The 21,179-nt window shown below is 38.1% G+C and overlaps 1 protein-coding gene across 1 annotated transcript; it reads left to right on the top strand.

Annotated features, from left to right (window-relative positions):
* The first annotated feature begins 6,619 nt into the window (after positions 1-6,619).
* Positions 6,620-8,304, top strand: LOC135644738 (alpha carbonic anhydrase 7-like). The gene is made up of 7 exons (XM_065162606.1): positions 6,620-6,841; positions 6,923-7,140; positions 7,231-7,337; positions 7,411-7,516; positions 7,635-7,793; positions 7,878-7,931; positions 8,030-8,304. Exons 1-7 carry the CDS (start codon positions 6,742-6,744, stop codon positions 8,114-8,116), a joined length of 831 nt encoding a protein of 276 aa, XP_065018678.1. The 5' UTR covers positions 6,620-6,741; the 3' UTR covers positions 8,117-8,304.
* The last annotated feature ends 12,875 nt before the right edge of the window (positions 8,305-21,179 follow it).

Genomic DNA, 21,179 nt, shown 5'->3' with positions numbered 1-21,179 from the left:
GTATATGGGGCAAATGCTTTCAAGTACTTGCTGCCATGTATAGCTTAGGTCATTATGTCATGGATGGCTGGGGCTTTTCTGTCAATGTACTGAACTACTACGGCATAAAATAAAATGTCCATGGCTGGCTTGGCTTGTTATATGTACTGTCCACATAGTACCAATTCCTAAGAGCAAAGATAGCTACGAGGCATTCACTAAAATTTCTAGTTGTTGGTCCTTTACAAAGTGAGTCCGCTCCTTTCCAAATCACTTGCAATTTTTTTACATGAAAATTGTGGGCAAATGGCCAAAAGGAAGAGCACTTGTCGGTCTTCTAATCTATGATATACAGGTAGGTAGCAGCTAGTTAATTCAGTATACATGATGTTATAGGCAATGTTTCTTTTTGTGCATATTTTACATGTAAAATCTAGAGTTATTTTGTGGGGCAAACCCTACATTTATGCTAGCAATGTTGGGGCATCTCTCTCTCTCTCTCTCTCTCTCTCTCTCTCTCCTTGTCTTTATTTACCAAAATAACCTAAGGGATGGACTCATGATGATGGATGTTTGATGACTATTATGAACCATGAGAGTTATGTATGAGCATAAAGATAAATCATATGCCACAAACATGATATACAAATAAAGGTCGAGCATGAGAACATAGAACATTTGCAAAACACATAACAAGTACATAAAATAATGAACTTAATCAAGGCCTAAGAAACAAGGTAGTTTGCTTTCAAATGATTCCTCCATAGTTCTTCTAGGGTTTATGGTTTTGATGTTTTTCTATGCCAAATACCGAAGCAAATATTTGGATTGTCCATTAATTAGATTTACAAATCATTTAATTCATCAAAAACAAGTCCAAGCATGGTCCATAATGTATGCTAAAAAACCATTATAAGTTAGTCATGACTTGAAGTCTTTAGAGGGGTTCATTGTAGACTCTTGCACGAGCAATGTGACCTTATCTTTGGACAGCCACCAGTTTAGCCAACCTAATCTTATAATGATGTATATACTTATGCTTGGTTATGCTTACTACTTTGATGCTTCATTAATTCAAAGCAATGAACAACAACAATGTAATAATTGGACAATTATGTTCATTTTATTAGTTAGGAACTTAACATGATATTTTTTTCATGGTATATAGAACAATGGAGCCTTTGATCATTATCATTTTAGATTGACTAAGTTCATGCTAATTGTCTTTGTTCTTTTCCAACGAAGCTTTCCTATTTGGATTACAAGATAAGTATACTTGTGGTGGGTCATTTTTCTTGGTCATCTCTAAACTAATGGAGCACACTGGCAAATCATGCTGATAGTAGAGTTGTAGAAATAGATATTATTTTATCAGTAGAGAATTAGACAATAATATTTGTCCAAAAGAAATTTGAGAGAAACATATATCTTATTTTTTTTAGAAACATAAAAAGTTAGACATAGTTAAATTAATGTTGTATCAATTGCAATCAATTTTGTCCATCCGCGACATGATTATTATCCTCCCCTGTCTCATTGGTGTATGTGACGTATATAATTAGTGTGATAATTATCTTACGCAACCAATGTTTCATAAGACATATGGGCATCATCGAAAGGCACCATCAATTTAACTATGTCTACATAGTTATTATTATGGTGGCCAAAATACTATAACAAGTCAAAAATACTACAATATGCTAAAACATTATAACAGGAAAGAAAAAATGAATAATTCATTTTTTTTAATTAAATATACTGTTTGGAAACAAAAAACAAAAGGGAGGTTCCGATTGAGAAAAATCTAAAATATAAATATTTCTTAAGAAAATATTTATATATAGTATATGTATATATATAGTCACAGTGACCCTCAATCGTGTGAAGGCAAATTTGAAATGAACCTTGCCTCTATCTTCACCATCATGCTGACATAATTATCATGATAGCACAAAAGTTTAGTTGGCCACTAAATAAGTCGATTGACCTTCGCCCGCAGTAACTATTCACATAGCCGAAGAATAAATGATTATGTCTGAGCTACAACCTACTCGGTGTTGCAGATAGAAAATGAAGTTCCTACAAAGCTCCTTTTTTCCTATTAATTCGTATTACATGTCTTTGATCTCCCAATCTATCTAGTACGCATGTAGAAGTTGCACGCCGTTGTCTTCCATTTACTTTGTGTTGCGGATAGCTATAGCTAGCAGCCTTTAGTGACAGTAAACTTTGGTCGACAAAAAGCAAAAGCTTGTGTCCGGAGTTTATGAGAGGCAAAAAAGCATGATTCAAACGGTGACTATATTGTTCTATCTTTCTTATCATGACATAGCAACAAAAATGCACATTTTGTTGCAGACTTAGTTTTTGATGACGAATAGTCTCCAATGAGTAGATATCAACATAACACCACATCGTCTTCTTCACAATGAGTTTTCTCGGATCAATAATAGCACATTCAGATTTATATCATCTGACAATGTTACAGCAGGAAATTAACTGACAGGTGCCGTATCTACGTAATATTCTACAGATTAGTATAAATGTCTGACGTATCATCATCAGATTAGTATTTTAATATAAAATTATTAGATGAGATTTTAATTTTTTTTTATATCTGATACATTACCATAATGTGGTAGGACTAACATCCTCATCATTTGTCAAAAAAAAAAGGGAAAATAAAGTTGAAGCAAGATTGTAACTCTCATGAAACTTTGTGGTAGACAATCACATGGGCACTTATTTGGCTTATTAGTAGCATTTGCTGCGTGCTTTCCATAAGAAAGATGCTGGTCCAACCATTACCAATAGCCACAGTACAGACTTGTGTCAGCAACATTTACTATCCATAGCCACATTTGCATGCTGTAAAACGTAGGATAAAGCTTTTCCCAATCTCGTCAGATTGATGCTTCATGTTTTTCACGTTAGCCGCCCCCAGTTTTCTTCCATGCATGCGACAAAGCTAGCGATCGAGACGACTCGTCTGTACACCAGATATACGTGGTTCGATCAATTGACTTTGATCTACATCCACGGACGAAAGAGGAGCAAATCACTATTGTAAAAGAGGGACAATTACAAATGCCTTAGGAAGATGTTCCTAGGCCATAAAACACCCGAAAATACTAAACAAGAAAAACCAAACTATAAGTCCAAACTATTTAACTGAGTATGGACTTAAATCAAAGCAAACACTTAGGTTTTTCTTGTGGTGCGACTTATGGTACCTCTTGTGGTGCATCTGACTTCAATGCCCAGACCCTTATTTATAGTTCCAATAGGAGATAACAAGTCTGATTTTCCCAATGTGGGACTATGAGACTTGCCAAACTAACAAATCTCCACATTGGCATGTCCCAACAAAACTTGCTCCACTTTCTTCATAAAAGCCCCAACAGGCAATCACCAACAATGAATACCAATCAAGTCCAAGCACTGCTTGAACTTGTAAACCGGAAGAGGCTTCGTAAACATATCAGCTGGATTGTCCTTCGTATGAATTTTCTGAACAAGGACCTTCCCCTCAGCAATGGTATCCCATTTGCATTCAACAATTTTCTTACCCGAAGGCGGCTTCACAAGATCCCAAGTTCTATTCCGATAGAGAGATTCAATTTCTTCATTCATCGCAATCAACCACTTAACGGAATTATCACAAGAAACTGTATCTGAGTAGGAAGTAGGATCACCAACTTCACTTATCTCTTCTACAACAGACAAAGCATATGCAACCAAATTTGCATATCTTTGTGGTGGTAGAATATCTCTCCGTGGTCTATCCTTGGCTATGGAATATTGCTCTTCCTCTGGATCATCTACGTCAGTAGACTCGGGACCACCTACTGGCATTCTTTGAGTAGAAGAGTTCGACTTAAAAGAATCTGAACTACTAATCTCAAGCTCCACTTGCTTCTGCGCACTATCATTTGTACAACTAGTAGAATCCTCTTTGGAAGATAACATAAACAATTCATCAAAAGTAACATCTCTACTGATTATAAATTTTGGGGATTTGGGATCAGAACACCATAATCTGTATCCTTTAACCCCAGAAGCATACCCAAGGAAAATGCACATTTTAGCCCGAGGCTCTAATTTTCCTTCATTTACATGCATGTATGCTGGACACCCAAAAATTTTTAAATCAGAATAATCAGTAGGAGTACCTGACCAAACTTCCTCCGGAGTTTTAAAGTCAAGTGCTGCAGAAGGAGCGCGGTTGACAACGTAACATGCCATATTAATCGCCTCTGCCCAAAAGTCCTTTGTCAACCCTGCATTTGAGATCATACACCTCGCTCTCTCTAAGAGTGTTCTGTTCATACGTTCGGCCACACCATTTTGCTGAGGCGTCATCCTAACAGTGCGATGCCGAACGATTCCTTCATTTTTGCAGAATTCTTCAAAATCACATTCACAAAATTTCATGTCATTATCTGTTCGAAGCCGCTTAATCTGTTTACCTGTTTGCTTCTCAATCAAAGCCTTCCATTGTTTAAATGTTAGAAAAACATCATTTTTATGCTTCAGAAAATAAACCCAAACTTTCTTGGAATAATCGTCAATGAAAGTCAACATATACCTGGCACCACCCTTAGATTGAACATGAGCTGGACCTCAAAGGTCTGAATGAATATAGTCAAGAGTACCTTTCGTTTTGTGAATTGCCGGAGAAGTGAAGCTGACTCTTTTCTGCTTTCCAAAAATGCAGTGTTCACAAAAGTCCAGTGGCCCAGTACTCTGTCCGCAAAGTAGACCTCTTTTGCTCAATATGCTCAAACCTTTTTTGCTCATATGACCCAAATGCATATCCCATAATTTGGTGATGTCAGAATCAGACAATGATGATGACGAAACTGCAACCGAACCTATGACAGTAGTTCCCTACAGAATATACAAGCTACCAGACCTACAAGCTTTCATAACAACAAGAGCACTTCTAGAAACTTTCATAACTCCACCTTCAGCTGTGTATTTACACCCAAGGGCCTCTAGGGTACCTAAAGAGATGAGATTCTTTTTTAAATCAGGAACATGTCTAACATTAGTGAGCGTCCTCACAATACCATCATGCATTTTAATTCGGATTGTACCTCTACCAACAACATCACATGCGGCATTATTGCCCATCAAAACAATTCCACCATTACAAGATTCATATGTGGAAAACAAATCCCTATTGGGACACATGTGATAAGAACAACCTGAATCTAAAATCCATTCATTTTTAGACCTCGTCCTGTCATCAATAGTAGAAAAAATATTTCCAACAATCTCATCAGTTGCTACACTAACTTCAGCGGATTCAGTAGTTTTTTCAACAAATTTTTCCTTTTGCTTTAATTTATTTTTCAATTTAAAGCAATCGGATTTAATGTGTCCCATTTTATGACAATAACTGCATTCCAAATTTCTATGTCTGGATTTAGATCTAGATTTAGATCTACTACTATCAAATTCTCTTTTATCCATTCTCCCCCTAACAACCAGACCCTCAGCCTGATTCTCTCTACTTTCCCTAGTGATATTCCTGTCTATCTGCTCCTTAGATTTCAATGCAGATTTAATTTCTTGATACAAAACTGTTTCTTTTCCATAAATCAAAGTATCACGAAAATGCTTAAAAGATTGGGGAAGAGAACACAAGAGTAACAAAGCCTTATCCTCATCATCAATTTTTGCATCTATATTCTCCAAATCCATAACCAAAGAATCAAACTTATCAAGATGTGAGAGTATAGATGTACCTTCAGTCATCCGAAGCATATACAGACTCTGCTTCAAGTAGAGACGATTCTCCACTGTCCTATTCATGTACAAGGCTTTAAGCTTGTACCACATGCTCTTAGCCGTAATCTCCGTAGCTACCTCCCGTAAAACCTCGTCAGAGAGATTTAGAATAATGCTTGATCGGGCCTTCCTATCCATACCCGCAAGCTCTTATTTTGACATATCATCTGGAATGCTCTTGGCTCCCTGTAGTACCAAATCAACTCCTTCTTGAACTAGAATGGCCTCCATCTTGAGTTGCCACAAGCCGAAGTTGATATTTCTGTCGAATTTCTCGACAACAATCTTTGTTATTGTCATTGTTGCCAAAAGATCCCAGAACCAGGCTCTGATACCAGTTTGTTAGAGCTAGCCCCAGAAAATTTACCACAAGGTAATTTTGGCAACCCAACAAGACAATAAAGCGGAAGAATAAAAGAAACGACAAGAACACCAAAACACTAGATATACGTGGTTCGGTCAATTGACTTTGACCTACATCCACGTACGAAAGAGGAGCAAATTACTATTGCAAAAGAGGGACAATTACAAATGCCTTAGGAAGATGTTGACTTCAATGCCCAGACCCTTATTTATAGTTCCAATAGGAGATAACAAGTCTGATTTTCCCGATGTGGGACTATGGGACTTGCCAAACTAACAGATGCATCTTCATTATCATTAGGTTGTCAAGTGTTACTAAACCTCTTCATTATCAATCTTGTGGAGAAGGCATATTGACATTTAATAGGGTAAGGACGTTGTCATCTGAAAAACGTGAGCGGTCGAAGAGAAGACAAAGTCTTTATCAAAGGACGAAGTACTACTAAAATGGCGACAACCTGGTGAGGGCTAATCCATTGTCTTCGTAAACGTTTCCATGTTTCCACCGGGTTTCAGCATCTGTTCATGCACACTCGATCTCTATATAAGAAGAAGCGCACTGCGATCACATAACCTGCACCGATTCCTCCTGTATCTCCGAGCATGAGGAACTCTAGAATTCCATTCCAATGGCTGAGTGCTTCACTAGCCCTCCTCGTCGTCCTCCAATCACATGTCATGGCAACGGAAGCAAGTGGTGTTGGTGAGTGGCCTTCTAAGACCATGCTTTAGGTCTCATGTAAATTTAGGCCTCTTTGACTGAGTCATCTCGTTTTACTGGTAGGAGCTGATTGGGAGTACAGCTACGATCCCTGTAGCGAGCTCGGACCTCAACACTGGGGAGACCTTCATGAAGAATGGGAGACGTGCAAAACTGGAGAACAACAATCACCCATTTCGATTAAACCAAGCAATATCATCGTCAACCCATCACTGGGGAGCTTGAGAACAAATTACGACCCCAGACCTGCTTTCTTGCAGAACAAGGGGCATGAGATCCTGGTAATCGAGAAACAGAGTCCGGAATGCCCTCATGTCTTGGCTTTAACAGTACTGAATCCTACGTTCTCTGTGATGTTGCATGCGTGTCAGGTGAATTGGAGGTGGTCGCCAGGAGATCTTGTGATCGGCGAGAAGACATTCCATCTCCGGCAGTGCCACTGGCACTCACCGTCCGAGCATGAACTCTATGGCAAAAGGTTCGAACTACAAAGTTTGTTGCTACTTGTAGATCCAGCGATCGGCAAGCTCAACTCCTAGTTTTAACGACAGGTATCCCTTGGAGTTGCACGTGGTGCACACTACTCCGGAGGGAGAAATAGCAGTCATTGGCATGTTGTACGAGTTTGGTCAGTTTGCCGATCCCCTGTTGAACCAGGTTCGCATTCCCCTCCAATAATTGCTCGACTTGCAGGTGGAAGGGTTATTATGTCTCTCTCGTCAGCTGCTGGACTAACTCTTTCCCCTCTTTCTCCTTTCGGTCTCTTTTGGCACAGTTGTCGGAGGGCCTAATAGCTCTCCAGAATCAGGACAACGTGTATGTGGGGACTATCCGCCCACCTCTTATAGGTGAGAGAGAACCATACTTCAGGTACAGTGGCTCTTTGACAACCCCACCTTGCGGTGAGCCTGTGACATGGACGGTGATGAAAGAGGTACGCGTGTGCCTACCGCCACTCCTTTACCATCTCCTCATGGAAGTCGAATGACCATTCTCCGAATCGTATGTTGTTGTTTAGGTGAAGAGCGTAACGGAGAGTCAACTGGCGTCGCTGAGGATTCCCGTGCATGATGTACGTGTGGTGTTTGATCTTTTTCCCATGCATAAGATGAAGCCTTTTGTTTCTTCAATTGCTTAACCATCGTCTTCCATCAACCCTCGTTCTCGCAGAAGGACAACGCAAGACCAGTTCAGCCCATCAATGGACGCAACGTGTACATGTACGAGCCGCCGCACGAAGACCATGCCAGCTCTTAAAGCGAAACTGTGGATGAGCACCGCCGACGACGCACACTTCCATGCCTGAAAAGGACGATGAAATGGGGTTGCTACTTCTGCTATGTATATTGCTTGGGGTAGAAGCCATCTATCTACCAGTAAAAAGTAGTTCGTCACATCTACTATGTAATATGCCAATGTCCGTTGTCTTGAAATAAATGGTACGCAAGGAACATCACGTTTGATTACCTAATAAGCTTGTTTTTTTTCTTTGGGAAATTAAAGATCAAATACAAACAAGAGAGATATGTTTCTTATGGGAAACACACTGAGCGTCACAAGAAATCAGATCTTTGGATCACGAGAGCTGTACTAGAAAGAACTTTTTCTTGGGAACCGAGGCTGCAGGCTTTTACCTCGTCCGACCAAGTCTTTTGTAGCTACAGTGAACAGTTGAGACTGGACACGCCCTACAAATAAGTACTGTGTCTAATTTTGATGGAGGTGAGAGAGAATACGAAACTTGAGGAGGAAGCCAGATCAGACTTGTGGGACGTGTTCAACGAAGTCATATCCCTCCATCGATAATTGGTATCATGTTCATGGCATCTACAAATATTTGAATCAATCTTGTTTATGGACAAGACCACAATTTGTCTGTCTCCATTGGCAGAGAAAATTGAGTAGGACCGAGCATGTTTTATCTGACAACTTCGCATGAAGAATATAAAGTAAATACATGATTAGCAGAACAACAAGGAATTAGAAAAAACAAATAAGTAAATACATCATTACCGGATCATCATCCATTGGTCCGGTAATGATGTAGTACTATTATAGCATGATGATGAATGTCTGTTGAGAGTTACTTTTTATATTTCAATAAATATGTAATTTGAGAGTGTTAGTAGATGCAAAATATAAACTATTTCTGACTAAGATTGATGTAAATTGGAGAGCTTGGTATTTTGCAATGCAGTATTACTCTGAATGATACAAGTAGTTTCATATACAGTACTTCCGGTGGTCAGTCTTTTATTGCAAAATCTTGTTATCTTCTTTAACATATTATATCATTAGCATGTCAAATCAAAATCATCATATTAGTTTTAATTTAATTCTTGGGCATATATTATTAGGATCAAGAGCGGCACTAAGACGGGGGAGGGGGGGTGAATTAGTGCAGCTGATAAAAACATCAGTTTCGAAAAATCTTTCATACAATGAAACCCGAACTCGGAAATGCTTAACTTGAAACACGTGTTCGTAAATGTATTGAAGATAATAAGCTATTAAAGAGGTTTACAGTAAAGATAAATTGTTCAAAGTAAAATAGAAACCAGATTTTAGAGTGGTTCGGTCGTCGTGACCTACATTTACTTTGTCGATTCCTCTTCCATCGAGACCATCGGCATCTACTATCGACCTTCCTTTAATAGACGAAGATCAATCTCCTTCTTACACCCCTCTTCTCTTTTTCACAGGTTTAGGAGACAACCCTTATAAGCACTCACTCCTCTCTTATAGAATTCTAAACTTAGAGTGGAGGAGGAAATTTCTAAAGAGATTGTAGCAGCGTTTCTTCACTTTTAAACTCTCTCTGCTTATGTCTCTTAACTAGGGATGAGAGGGGTATTTATATATAGGCTTCAAGTTGATTCAAACTTGGAGCCTAAAAACATCTCATCTTGGGTTTCCTGGGTCCGGGCGGTACCACCGCCCAGTCTGACGATACCACCGCTTGGGATGCTGTGCTAGGCGGTACCACCGCCCAACACAGTCTCGAAGATTGTGCCACGACGGTGCCACTTCTTGGGAAACTGTTTGGGCCTCTCATTGGGCACAACACAGTCCTTACATGGGCCTAACTGGCCCCTAATTGGGTTGACCCAAATCCAAATCTAATTACATGCTAACTACGATTCCTAAGATATTTGCTAAGCTAAATAAGTCCCTATGTCTTGGTTTCTTCCAGCGAGCTTCTAACGATCTTCCAGCGAACTTTCGACAATCTCTCGGCAATTTTCCGGCGGACTCCTAGCAAGCTCCTGGACTTCACGACAATCTTCTTGGTGAGTTCTGACGGGCCTCTCTAGCAAGCTCCGAGACTTCTCGGCTGGTTCCGCCAGAACTTCCGACGAATGTCCGGACTTCTAACGAACTCTCGAACTCCCAACGAAATCGCCTCCTTGACTCTGAGACTTCATTTTGCTTTATGCCTTGCTATCATAGTTAATCTTGCACATGTAAAATATACTTTGATTTAGATAATTAATACTAAGCATTAATCATATTGTCCAGCATGTCATTGGTCCTTCGACGCTTCGTCTGATTCTTCAGCGCATCGTCCTCTCTTGCTGCCTATTACCCAATCAGCCATTTGACTCCGCAACTCTGATATTTTTTGCGTAATATCCGCTCTTCTTGGCCCAATACCCAAATCCATGGCCCAAAGCTTTCTGTTGATACGTCGACCGATCCTCCGGCCCGACGTTCAATCATCTGACATGTTTTCCCTCGGCTCAACATGATTCTTCCTGCTTTAATTGTCTCATCCTGATCGAAGCATTCTGCGTCACTCAAAACGTAAATTAAATCATAAACACTTATCAATTGGTTTCATCATCAAAATATGAGATTCAACAATCTCCGCCTTTTTGATGATGATAACCAATTGATGACGGAGTTAATCTTAACTCCCGGAGTTTAAACAAACTCCCCCTATCAATATGCCATATTGATAGAGGCTCTTAGATTCAAAAATCCAAGTAAATATATCATGATTAAAATCATGCATAATATCAATATACTTCTCCCCCTTTATCATCAACAAAAAGGAGAAGTGCATCATCTAAGCAAGTGTTTAGATATAATTTCAAATCATTGCATAACAAACAGTTTTATCATCATGCAAGCTAGCAAGTCTTGGTCATGTTTAAGATGACACGTTCTACATCATGCAAGCTAGCAGTAATTAGAGATATGCAAGTTTGCTTTTCTTTTGCAATGTGCAAGTTGCAAGTTTTTCTCCTTACAATTTGTGAGCTAGCAAATTTTACACATATGAAAGTTAGCAAAGTTTTGCATCTTTTGAGATAAGCAAGTTTTTTGCTTCTCTTTATGATGTACAAACTAGCAACTGTTGCTTTTCTTTGTGCATATTAACAAATTTTGCTTCATTCTTGGATTGTGCAAGCTAACAACTTTCTCTTTGAGATGTGTACATTAGCAACTCTTTCTCCCCGTTTGTCATTGGCAAAAAGAGGGGAAGAATATAATTTTATAATTCTTTTCCCTTTACATCAATTTTCACATTATGAGAACAATAAATTTGCATTATAAATATAATCTCATGTTTATCATTCAAGCTAGCATATATTTTTGTTCTTTTTTGCAATGTGCAAGCTAACAATCTCCTTTTTCTTTTACAATAATAATTCAATCATGTCATGCAATATACAAATCATAAATATTTCAAATCATGATGGTATTAAAAAATCAAATTACATTACATCCTACCATGCATTTTCATAACTTCACATTTGTATGCATCAAAATAATATCAAGAGTATTTCATGCATAATTTTATATCATCACATGAAAAATATCAAGAGAATTTTGGTAATGAGATGCATAAATAATGAAGATAAATTGTGAATATCAAGAGACATATTATGATTCTTTTTTAATAACTCAAATAGTGAAAAGAAAGAATCATAGTAGATAATATTGATTTATAAAAAGAATTTTCAAGTTATATTTCCGAGAAATCAAGATAAAAATCATGGTTAGATGAAACTCATTCAAATCAACAAAATCACTTTCAAGAGATTCAAAATGACATAAACAACTTTACTAATCTCTTAGTGAAAATTTGATAAGATAGAGAAACAGAAATTTTCAAGAAAAATATTTTTTCTCTTTTTAGTTGTTTCAATTCACGTGATTTATTTTATAGAAGCATGCCTTTGTCCTTTTTTTTTATGCCAAATAAAAATATATATATATATCATTATTTAAAATCAAAGTGCAACATTTATTACGACAAATATCAATAAGCCACTTTCATTATAGTAAAAATCGATAATCCATAAATCGTAAGATTCATTATGCATAATTTCGAATTATAAAACCATTAAACATGATTTCAAATCAATATGCTCAAGTTTTTGTATGAAAACCATCCATCTTATTTAAAACCGAAAAAGCGACATTTCATCATGAATAACTTCAAAGTCTCATGCATAGTATAAAATCATCAAGCTTGATTTCATTAAACATAAATCATCTTCAATCGAAATCATGAAATCATCAAGATACACATTAATCGTAGGATTAATCATTAGATTTAAATCTAACATTTAATTGTATTTTCATCATTAAAACATCAAGCATGATTTCATAAGGCATTTAAAATCATTTTGTTTGTTTATCATGATTCCTAATTTTTTATATTTTCATTACATTATTAAACATGTAACTTTCAAGAAAACTAATTATTCTAAAAAAAAACTCATGAAAAGCTTTATATAATTTCAAAGTAAACTAAGGGCAGTTTGATTATCTCATCGTCGAAAGTCGTTAAGGCGTAGTTTACCACCTCGCCTTTGTTGATTTTCTCCTCGTCTTGGGATGAGCTTGATTCGTCCCAAAGAGTTTCCTTCTTCTTGCGTTCATAGCAAGTAGTTGTGTTCTTTTTGTTTTTTAATTTTTGTTTCATGAACTTTTTAAATTTTATAGTGATGAGTTCAAGTTCACCATCACTTGAGCTTATGCTCGAGTGGTCTTCTTTTGTTCGATATCTGAAATCCTTCCTGTTCTTTGGAAGGTGGTTCTCAAGTTCTTTACGTGCATTGCATATCATTTCATCGGTCATCAAAGACCCTATTAGTTCTTCGATTGGAAATTGGTTCAAGTTTTTCGATTCTTGAATAGTTGTTGCTTTTGAATCCCAACTCTTATTAAGAGAACGCAAAATCTTATTTACAAGTTCAAAATCCGAAAAACATTTGCCAAGAGCTTTTAAACCATTGACAACATCCGTAAAACGGGTGTACATGTCAACAATGGTTTCGCTAGGCTTCATTTGAAAAAGTTTAAAATTATGCATTAAAAAATTAACTTTAGAATCCTTAACTTTGCTAGTGTCTTCGTGTGTGATTTCAAGAGTGTGCCAAATGTCGAAAGTCGTTTCGCACATAAAAACCCGATTAAACTCGTTTTTGTCTAATGCGCAAAATAAGGCATTCATAGCGCATTTAGAGAAAACGTTTTCTTCTCCAAATCATTCCAATTGTTCATTGGAAGAGAAGACATTTCAAATTCGTTTTTGATAATATTTCATAAATTTAAATCCAACGAAAGCAAGAAAACTCTCATTCAAGTTTTCTAATAAGTGTAGTCCGTCCCATTGAAAAAGGGAGGACGAATGAGAGAGTGACCCTCTTGAAAGCTGAAAAGAGTCATTTCTATTTGGGTGTTAAACTAAATATGAAAAAATGAGGCTCTGATACCAATTGTTAGAATCAAGAGCGGCACTAAGAGGGGGGGGGGTGAATTAGTGCAGCGGATAAAAACGTCGGTTTCGAAAAATCTTTCATACGATAAAGCCCGAACTCGGAAATGCTTAACTTGAAACACATGTTCGTAAATGTATTGAAGGCAGTAAACTATTAAAGAGGTTTGCAGTAAAGATAAATTGCTTAAAGTTAAATGTAAACCAGATTTTAGAGTGGTTCGGTCATCGTGACCTACATCCACTTCGTCGATTCCTCTTCCGTCGAGGTCACCGGCATCCACTATCGATCTTCCTTTAATAGGCGAAGATCAACCTCCTTCTTACACTCATCTTCTCCTTTTCATGGGTTTAGGAGACAACCCTTACAAGCTCTCACTCTTCTCTTACAAAATTCTAAACTTAGAGTGGATGAGGGAATTTCTAAAGAGATTGCAGCAGCGTTTCTTCACTTTAAACTCTTTGTGCTTGTATCTATTAACCAGGGATGAGAGGGATATTTATAGGCTTCAAGTTGATTCAAACTTTGAGCCTAAAAACATCTCATATCAGGTTTCCTGGGTCCAGGTGGTACCACCGCCTGCGCTGGGCGGTACCACTACCAATGTCAGTTTGACACTGGGCGGTACCACCACCCAGTCTGGCGATACCACTGCTTGGGATGCTGTGCTAGGCAGTACCACCGCCCAAACTGGTGGTACCACCACTTGGCACCCTGCCAGGGGCAATACAATTGCCCAGACTAGCGGTACCACCGCCTGACATAATCTCGAAGACTGTGCCATGATAGTGCCACTTCTTGGGGCACTGTTTGGGCCTCTCATTGGGCCCAACATAGTCCTTACATGGGCCTAGTTGGCCCCTAATTGGGTTGGCTCAAATCCAAACCCAATTATGTGCTAATTACGATTCCTAAGACATTTGCTAAGCTAAATAAGTCCCTATGTCTTGGTTTCTTTCGGCGAGCTTCCGACGATCTTCTGGCGAACTTTCGACGATCTCTCGGCAATGTTCTGGCGGACTCCCGGCAAGCTCCTAGACTTCATGACGATCTTCTTAGTGAGTTCCGATGAGCTTCTATGGCAAGCTTCGAAACTTCTCGACTTGTTCCGTTAGAACTTCCAACGAACGTCCGGACTTCCGATGAACTCTCGAACTCCCAACGAAATTGCATATTTGACTCCGAGATTTCATTTTGCTTTACGCCTTACTATCGTAGTTAATCCTGCACATGTAAAACATACTTCGATCTAGACAATTAATACTAAGCATTAATCATGTTGTCCGGCATATCATTGGTCCTTAGACGCTTCGTCTAATTCTTCGGCGCATCGTCCTCTCTTGCGGCCTATTGCCTAATCAGTCAGTTGACTCTGCAACTCCGATATCCTTGGCGCAATATCCGCTCCCTAAAAAATTGACAGCACCCCAAAAAATCTCGTGCACTATAGGCATCATATATTACGGATGGACTACGATTTCTTTGCTTGCCTGTAGCGTTGCACTAGCAATTCGCTGTGGCTTGAGGAAATATATTCATCTACTAACTTTTGTATTATTTGTTTTTTTAGTTGTACTCTCTTTTTTGTTGCTCTAGGTGGTATATTTGTTTTCATGCCTTTGGACTAGGTCGTGACATTCTTAGGGATTTTGCAAAGCTTACATGCCAATTGGATGATACTGTTCAGAGAGGGGGAAGAAAACCTGTATAATCTAGTACTATTCTTTTATATTAATCTTGCACTAATTTTTTCCACATTATTTACCTGTATAACCATTCTGTTACAAATGTTCATCGCGCACCTGCAACAACTTTGTTCAACGAACCGTTCGTCACTTTTGCATACATGTACAGATATTTTGCAGCATGCTTTGTCTTGATTTTATATGTTTTTGCTTATAAAAATATATATTCGAATAGGTTGCAATGCTACAATGCGATCACTCGCTGCACCGAGCAAAACTACCCCAAAATGGCTTCGTTTTTGCGTGTCATAGCCTGTTTTCTATAGATCACAATTGCATGCAAAACGTTAGCCATCTCAACACTCTGGAACCCCTTGGGTGGCACCATGGAGGATGGGGTTTTGGTATAGTGTTGGGCATTGAACAATCTTCACAAGTTTGTATGTTAACTTGATAGGAACTCGCCTTCGTGCTCGACACCCGGTGAGCAGTTGTTTGTGGACTTGTAACTATTTATTTTACCATATAAAGTCCTTGTTTATTCCGTTCTCTCTTTTCTCTCTCATACTCAAGGTGTTGAATCTCGTATTTTGATGATGAAACTACTTGATATATGTTTATGATTTAATCTGCGTTTTGAGTGACGCAGGATGCCTCGATCAGGATGAGACAATTAAAGCAGGAAAATCATGTTGGGCCGGAGGAACATGTCAGAAGATTGGACGTCGGGCCGGTGGATCGGTCGACGTATCGACAAAAGGCTTCGGGCCGTGGACTCGGGCATCGGGCCAAGAAGAGCGGGTATTGTGCCAAGGATATCGGAGTTGCGGAGTCAACTGGTCGATTGGGCAATAGGCTGCAGGAAAGGACGATGCGCCGAAGAATCGGACGAAGTGTCGAGGGACCAATGACATGCCGGACAACTTGGTTAATTGCTTAGGATTAATTGTCTCGATCGAAGTTTTTGTTTTACATGTGCAGGATTAACTATGATGAAAGTAAGACATGCAGCAGGAGTTGCGCCGGAGTCATGACAATGATCACGTTGGGAGTTCGAGAGCTCGACGGAAGTTCGGACAATCGTCGGAGGTTCTGCGGGAACAAATCCGAGAAGTCCAGAAGCTTGCCAAAGGAGCTCGTCGGAACTTGCCAAGTGGATCGTCGCAAGTCCAGGAGTTTGCTGGAAGTCCGCAGGAGGATCACCGAGGGTTCGTCGGATGATCGACGGAAGTTCGCCAGAAACTCGTCGGAAGAAGCAATTGACGCACCGGAGCAAGCTGCAGAATATGTCTTAGGAAATAATCGTAGTTAGCACATTGATTAAGTTAGAAATGGGAGGTGATCCCATTAGCTTAATCTTGGGGCAATTGGGCCCCTGAAAGAATCAAATTGGGCCGAATGGATTAACCCATTCGGACCCTGATTGCTGTGGGAGGTGCAACCGCCCAAGCCAGGAAGTAGCACCGCCCAAGCTATGTCTCCCAGCGAGACTGGGTGGTGCAACCGCCCCAGCCAAGAGGTGGCACCGCCCCGGGCTCAGTCTCCGAGCGAGACTGGGCGGTGCAACCTCTTCTGTCAAGAGGTAGCACCGCCAGAGCTCAAGTTTCGAGCTCTGCCAGGCGGTGCAACCTCCCCAGTCAGGCGGTGCAACTGCCTGAGCTCGGTCTTCGAGCTCTGGCAGAGAGGTGCAACCGCCCCTGACAGAGGTGGCACCGCCCAGAGGCTCAGTCTTCGAGCTCTGCCAGGCGGTGCAACCGCCCCAGTCAGGAGGTGCAACTGCCTGATCCCAGAATTTCGGGAATTGACATATTTGAGCTCCAAATTTGAACTGGGTTGGGGCCTATAAATACCCCACCCATTCAGCACTGAAAGCACAGAACACACACTCGAAATCTTGCTGTCTTTTTGTGGTTCTTAGAGCTCAAAACTGCTAGTTCTCCTCTTTCTGTTCTTCAAAGTTTGAGTTGTAAAGAGAGGAGAGAAAACTGCTGTAAGGGTTGTCTCCTAAGCCCGTCAAAAGGAGTGAATCTGTAAGAGGGTGGTTGGCCTTCGCCTATTGAAGGAAGGCCTCTAGTTGATGTCGGTGACCTCGTCGGTGGAGGAAGCCAAAAGTGGAGTAGGTCAAGATTGACCGAACCACTCTAAATCTCGGTTTGCATTTCCTTTGAGCATTTTACCTTCACTGCAAACTTCTCAATAGCTTACTGCCCTCTGCGATTTTATGAACGAGTTTCAAGGTTCAGACGTAAATTTGCGTTTAGACGTAAATCTGCGTTTAGACGTAAATCTGCTTTTTCGTATGATCATCATATTGCAGATTGCGTTTACGTTTTGAGCTTTACCATAACTGCACACTGCCTTTATACTCCTGCTTAAACTGCATCTTACCTAATCAAGTGATTTACGAATCAGCATTTAGACGTAAATTAGTTTCTTCGTACGAACGTCGGATTTCAGTTTGCGCCGATATTCTGGTTTTCATCATAGCTGCAAACTGCCTGCATAGATTGACTTTAACCTTGCTTAGTATCAACTTTCATACAGAAGTTGTTTTTATCGTTTGAACGCAACTTTCAATTTTAATCGCAGAAAGTTTTCCGCTGTACTAATTCACCCCCCCCCTCTTAGTGCTCTTGATCCTAACAATTGGTATCAGAGCCCGGTATTTCTCATTTCGGACTTACACCCGAGAGAAATGGCTCTTCATGGCTTTCAAGAGGGCTTTTCGGTTTTTCGTCCACCGTTGTTTAACGGATTGGACTACACCTATTGGAAGACCCGAATGAGGATCCTTCTTATTTCTATGGATGTTGAACTTTGGAATCTTGTTGAAAACGGTTTTTCGAAGTCTTCTCTTCCAATGATCGAATGGTCGGATTTAGAGAAGAAGCATTTTTCTTTAAACGCAAAGGCTATGAATGCCTTATTTTGCGCTTTGGACAAAAATGAGTTCAATCGGGATTCTTTGTGCGAAACGACTTTCGATATTTGGCGCACTCTTGAAATCACGCACGAGGGAACTAGTAGAGTCAAAGACTCGAAAGTTAATATTTTACTGCATGATTTCGAGCTTTTTCAAATGAAGCCAAGCGAAACCATTGGTGACATGTACACCCGTTTTACGGATGTCGTCAATGGTTTAAGAGCTCTTGGCAAATGTTTTTCGAATTCTGAACTTATGAATAAGATTTTGCGTTCTCTTTCTAAGAAGTGGGATTCAAAAGTAACGGCTTTACAAGAAACAAAAGATTTAAATATTTTTCCACTTGAAGAACTAATTGGTTCATTGATCACATATGAAATGACGTGCAATGCACGTGAAGAACTTGAGAACCACCTTCCACAGAACAGGAAGGATTTGGGACATAGAACATTTGAAGACCACTCGAGCATAAGCTCAAGTGATGGTGAACTTAAACAACAAATGAAACAAAAATTAAAAAGTAAAAAGAACGGAACTACTTGCTTTGAACGCAAGAAGAAGAACAAAAATTGGGATGAATCGAGCTCCTCCGAAGACGAGGAGAAAATCAACAAAGGCGAGGTGGCAAACTACGCCTTTACGCCTTTCGACGCTGAGGTAATCAAAATGCTTTTAATTTACTTTGAAATTACATGATGCTTTTCATAAAGCATTTTTCTTTTTTATTTAATTTTCTTTAAAATTACATGTTTAATAATTTTATAATGAAAATACAAACAATTAGGAATCATGCTTATCATTCTAGTAATTTTGAAAATAATCATGAAAATTACATGTTTATGATAAACAAAATGATTTTGATTAAAAATACCTTATGAAATCATGCTATATGTGGTTGAGAAGTAATAATGTGTATCATGTTGATTTCCATTGTTATTTCTCGATTTTGAGTATAGAAATCATGTTTAATTTGAAGTTATGATTAATGAGTATATATTTTTGAAATTATGTATGATGATTCTTGATATTTATGGATTATCGATTTTCATGATAATAACAGTGGCTTTAAAAAAAATTGATGCATGTTTTCATAAATGAAAATGCATGCTAACATGAAATCGACCACTTAAAATGAAAACTTAAAAAGGGGGAAAATATATTATCAATGAAATCATGAATCTATTTATGTTATAAATTTTGTGAGCCATAAAAATGATTTTGATGATTTAAATTTGAAATGAGTTTTATCAAAATCATGATCTTGATTTATCAAATTGAATGAATTGAAAATGAATGATGATTTTTCTCTTGAATGATTGTGACTTGTATTCCTTGTATTCATGATATGATTTTTATGCAATTCTTTGTATTCATAAAATATTTATCTCATCACCCAATTATTTCTTTTCAATATTTCTCAAGTGATGATATGAATGCATGAGATATTCATGAATTTATTTTGATGTATGCAAATGAGAAGTTTCAATCATGCATGGTAGGATGCAATGTGACAAATTAATACCATGATGATTTGAAATATTTATGATTTGGAATGATGCATATGCTTTTTATTATGATAATGTATGATATGTATCATGAATGCTTAAAAAAATTAAATAAATAAATGTTTATATCATGTTAGATGGTTTTACATATTATGCATGATAAGCTATAGTGATGAGTGAAACAATGATTGAAATAATATTAATGATGATTTGGAATCATGCATATAATAATGAGTTTATATGTTTTGAAAATGTGCATGTTCTAATTTGAAAATATAATGATGCACAAATGAGATTGATACTAACCTTTGTCATGATTTAAAAATTGATGTAAAGGGTTTTTCCCTTCTTTTTGACAATGACAAAAGGAGAGAGCTAGCTTGCACAATTCAAGAAGAAAGTAAAAATTGTACTTCTCAAAAGAGAAGAAATTGCTATCTTGAACATCACCAAGAAGTGCTATCTTGCAAATCTCAAGACACACAAATGCAATCATGCAAAATTTGTAATTTTGCACATCATTAAAATGTATGATGCTTTGGTGATTATGCATGTTCTAAAATGTTAAAAAATTTACTAGCTTGCATGATGTAGAACTTAGCTATATTGAACATCACCAAGGAATGCTATCTTGCCTATCTTAAGAAGCAAAAAGTTAACTTGCACATCTAGCAAAACTTATATTTCAAGAAGCAAGAGTTGCTTTCTTGAACATCTCAAAATTGCTAGCTTGTGGGCCTTAAAATGTAGAAATTTTTTGCTAGCTTGTATATGGTAAACTTGCTACCATACTACCATGATGATGAGCATGCCTTATCTTCATGATTATATTTGAAAAAATATGGCAAAAATATGTCCGAATGATTAAACGTGTTAAAATTATTTTTCGGACTTTTTTGATTGAATGATCAAATCACTTGATTGCCATAATGATTTTACACAATTACTTGCCATGATTACATGTTGGAAATTATGTGCTTGAATACAAAAATTTTCATGATAATAATCATGTTTTACCTTCATGATTGTAATTGAATATCTCTAGTAAAACCCTGTCCGAATGTATGAAAGTGTCAAATTTCATTTTCGGATTTTCTTGATCCTAACAATTGGATTTTCTTGATACATTATCCTCTTCCGAACTTAACAAGCATATGTCATATCAAGTTTAATTCACATCATTGATTTTTGACATATGGAATCATCTAGCAAATGCACTTATCATGTGAAAAATATTTTTCGAGAAACATATTTGATGATTCCCTCTTATAAAAGGAAGATATTTTTACATACAAGGATTTGACTCACTTACATATCTTAATCCTTGCAAAAATGAAGTGTGCTTTAATATCTTATCGATTTGAACTTCACATATGGCTTTCCTCCTTCATGTAAAAAGATAACAAATAAAAAGGAAGAAGCAATAAAAGCTATCTCCATGTCATGTTTTCCTCGAGATGTTTGCATAATTGG

Source organism: Musa acuminata, chromosome BXJ3-8, assembly GCF_036884655.1.
Source record: "Musa acuminata AAA Group cultivar baxijiao chromosome BXJ3-8, Cavendish_Baxijiao_AAA, whole genome shotgun sequence".
NCBI lineage: Eukaryota > Viridiplantae > Streptophyta > Magnoliopsida > Zingiberales > Musaceae > Musa > Musa acuminata.
Note: the sequence above shows the minus strand (reverse complement) of the source record. Positions and strands in the feature narration are given on the sequence as shown.